We start from the raw sequence: 2739 nt of genomic DNA, 5'->3' as shown, positions 1-2739 counted from the left end.
GTGTGGCCATCCGCCTGGTCAGGGTCACCACTGTGGGGGCCAGCCACCGTGCCCCCCAGGTCCCGGGCAGCAGAGGGCCAGCGCTCACCTCTGCGTGTGCCCGCCCTGCGCCCCAGCCGTGTGCGTCCAGGTCTGATTGCTCCCTGCTCAGAACCTTACGGAGTAAAATCCAGATGTCTGTGGGTTTTCGCCTAACGCCATCCAGCCCCCTGCCGTCCCCCATCCCCACCTGTGCCCCAGCCGTCTCTCCCTGATGGCACGCTTCTCCTCTCTGCCCCCAGCCCCTCTCCCCACCACGTACACCCCTCATGCTTCCACAGAGCCCCCCTCACGTCTCCTTTGTCCCCCAGGCTGCCCCCATGCCGGAGGTGACCTGGCTGAAGGACGGCCTGCCTCTGCCTAAGAGAATTGTGACCTCCACCACGGAAGGCCTCGCCCAGCTCCTGATCCCTGTGGCCAGCAACTCGGACAGCGGCCTGTACACCGTGAGGCTGAGGAGCCTGCAGGGGAAGGAGGCTACCCACAACTTCCGTCTCAAGGTGGCAGGTGAGGGGGCCCGGACTGGGGCGCCACACACTGGCTGGGCCACACGCCGAGGCACAGGGCTTCCTGCTCGGCCAGGTCCCCGGTCTCGGCTGCTCTACCAGGCCTGGTGTGCAGGTGACCTCACCCCAACCCTCCTACGTGCTAGAGAGGAGAGCCCGGGGGTGGGGGCGTCTTGGGTTCGCCCTCCTTCTGCCGCAGGAACTCGGGGACAGTCAAGCCACAGCCCCCCACTGGACCTCAGTGAGTCTCCCTGAGCAGACGGTCACCCCCGTGACCTCACTCAGAGCCATGGGGAGAGCCATGGTCCTTGCAGGTGAAGACGCCTTCCCCAGGGGCACTGCCCCCTGGGAAGGGTCTCAGGAGGCAGAACGAACTACCGACAAAGGAGTCCCTAATGTGGCCTGTGACATCCCGCGCTCTGCGACGTCTTGGGTCATTTTACTTACAGACCGAAGGGACATTCCTGCCCCCCAGAGAGACCTGTGGACCCAAGTGCCCTCTGCCTCCAGCTTTCTGCACAGCAAGACTGTCCCCCAGAAGTCGTGGGGACCTGGGGAGGGCCACGCAGAGGCCCGTGGGTGTTGTCGGGTGTCCCGCTGGGTCCCCCCCAACCCGCTCCCTCTGGCCTCTGTCCCTCAGCGTACCCGCTGGCGCCCGGGCCCATCTGCCTGCAGGAGAACGTGCCTGGGACGGTGACGGCCGAGTGGGAGCCCTCCCCGGACGAGGCCGGGGACATGCCACTGTACTACACGGTGCTGACGCGCTCCTCCGGGCACGGCCCCTGGCGCGAGGTGGCCAGTCGCGTCCACACCAACCGCTTCACCCTGCTGGGCGTCCTCCCCGGCCACGAGTACTACTTCCGCGTGGTGGCCAAGAATGAGCTGGGCGCCAGCGACCCCTCGGACACCAGCCAGCCCTGGTGCCTCCCGCGGCAGCAAGGCGAGCTCCGCACCGCGGCCCCGGAACCCCGGGGGGACAGGGCACGTGGGGGGCCGGGCTCCACGCTGAGGTGGCCGTGCACGTCCCTGTGAGCGGCTGGACCCAGCGTCCAGCAAGCGGCTCGGAGCTGTTGCTCCCACCGCCATGTTCAACCCGCCGGCGCTGAGGTCCTCGGTGTCCCCTCGGGTGGCAGGCAGTAGGCAGAGCAAGGTCTAGAGTCACAATAAAGCGTATTTTCAGCCGAATAGAAGGGCCTTCAAAGCAGCCACTGGGCAAAGCGGGTTACGAAGCCAGGTGCACGGGTTCATTTTTCTAAAGTATTTATAGAAAAGGATGAAAAAGTGTGTCGAGCCCGGGGGCCAACTTTGCGAGAAGGCCCGGAAAACGCCTGTGTCCCCCCCGGAGCCGCCCGGCCCGTGTCACCTTCTGACGCTGCGTCTGGCCTGTTTTTCCCACAGCGAGGGGCACGGCGAAGGCTCCCGGCCCCCGGGAGCCCAACCTGAGCCAGAAGCCCTGGTTCCTGGTGGGCCTGCGGCCCCACCTGCTGCCCCAGGGCTGCGAGTGCTGTATGAGCTGCGCCGTGCGAGGCTGGCCCCGGCCCCAGGTCACCTGGTTCAAGGACGACCAGAGCCTGGAGGGAAACCCTGCCGTGTACAGCACCAACGTGTTGGGCGTGTGCTCTCTGGTCATCCCTAGCGTCACCCCCGAGGACAGCGGCCAGTACAAGGTGGTGGCCGAGAACACACTGGGCCAGGCCGTCAGCACGACCACCCTCATCGTCACAGGTAAAGGTGCCACCCTGGCCGTGTGCCTGCCCCCAGGGGCCCTGGCGTGTCTGTCTGCTCCAGGGTGACGACTGGGCTGGGGTCAGGACGTCACGGTCCTCTGTGCAGCTTCCTGTGGACTCTGCTGTTGAACCTGGCCCTTGGTGGCCGTCCGGGGACCCTGGTTTGCCCGTCTGTAAACTGTAGCATGTGGACAAGGTCACTGACGAGCAGTTCACGGCCGTGCCTGCCCCCAGGGGCCCTGGCGTGTCTGTCTGCTCCAGGGTGACGACTGGGCTGGGGTCAGGACGTCACGGTCCTCTGTGCAGCTTCCTGTGGACTCTGCTGTTGAACCTGGCCCTTGGTGGCCGTCCGGGGACCCTGGTTTGCCCGTCTGTAAACTGTGGCATGTGGACAAGGTCACTGATGAGCAGTTCACGGCCGGAGGGCCCGTGTCACCTGCCTCGGCTTCCCAGGGTGGCCTTGCAGT

At 66.1% G+C, this 2739-nt stretch overlaps 1 protein-coding gene across 1 annotated transcript; it reads left to right on the top strand.

The window, feature by feature from the left end:
• Window positions 1–40: 40 nt before the first annotated feature.
• Window positions 41–2475, top strand: LOC107195916 (immunoglobulin-like and fibronectin type III domain-containing protein 1). The gene is made up of 3 exons (XM_015592389.2): window positions 41–546; window positions 1186–1485; window positions 1944–2475. The coding sequence occupies exons 1-3, from the start codon at window positions 309–311 to the stop codon at window positions 2336–2338; spliced, it is 933 nt and encodes a 310-aa protein (XP_015447875.2). The 5' UTR covers window positions 41–308; the 3' UTR covers window positions 2339–2475.
• Window positions 2476–2739: the final 264 nt, after the last annotated feature.

Source organism: Pteropus alecto, unplaced genomic scaffold (assembly GCF_000325575.1).
Source record: "Pteropus alecto unplaced genomic scaffold, ASM32557v1 scaffold5966, whole genome shotgun sequence".
NCBI lineage: Eukaryota > Metazoa > Chordata > Mammalia > Chiroptera > Pteropodidae > Pteropus > Pteropus alecto.
The sequence above is the reverse complement of the archived record's forward strand: the minus strand, read 5'-3'. Positions and strand labels throughout refer to the sequence as shown.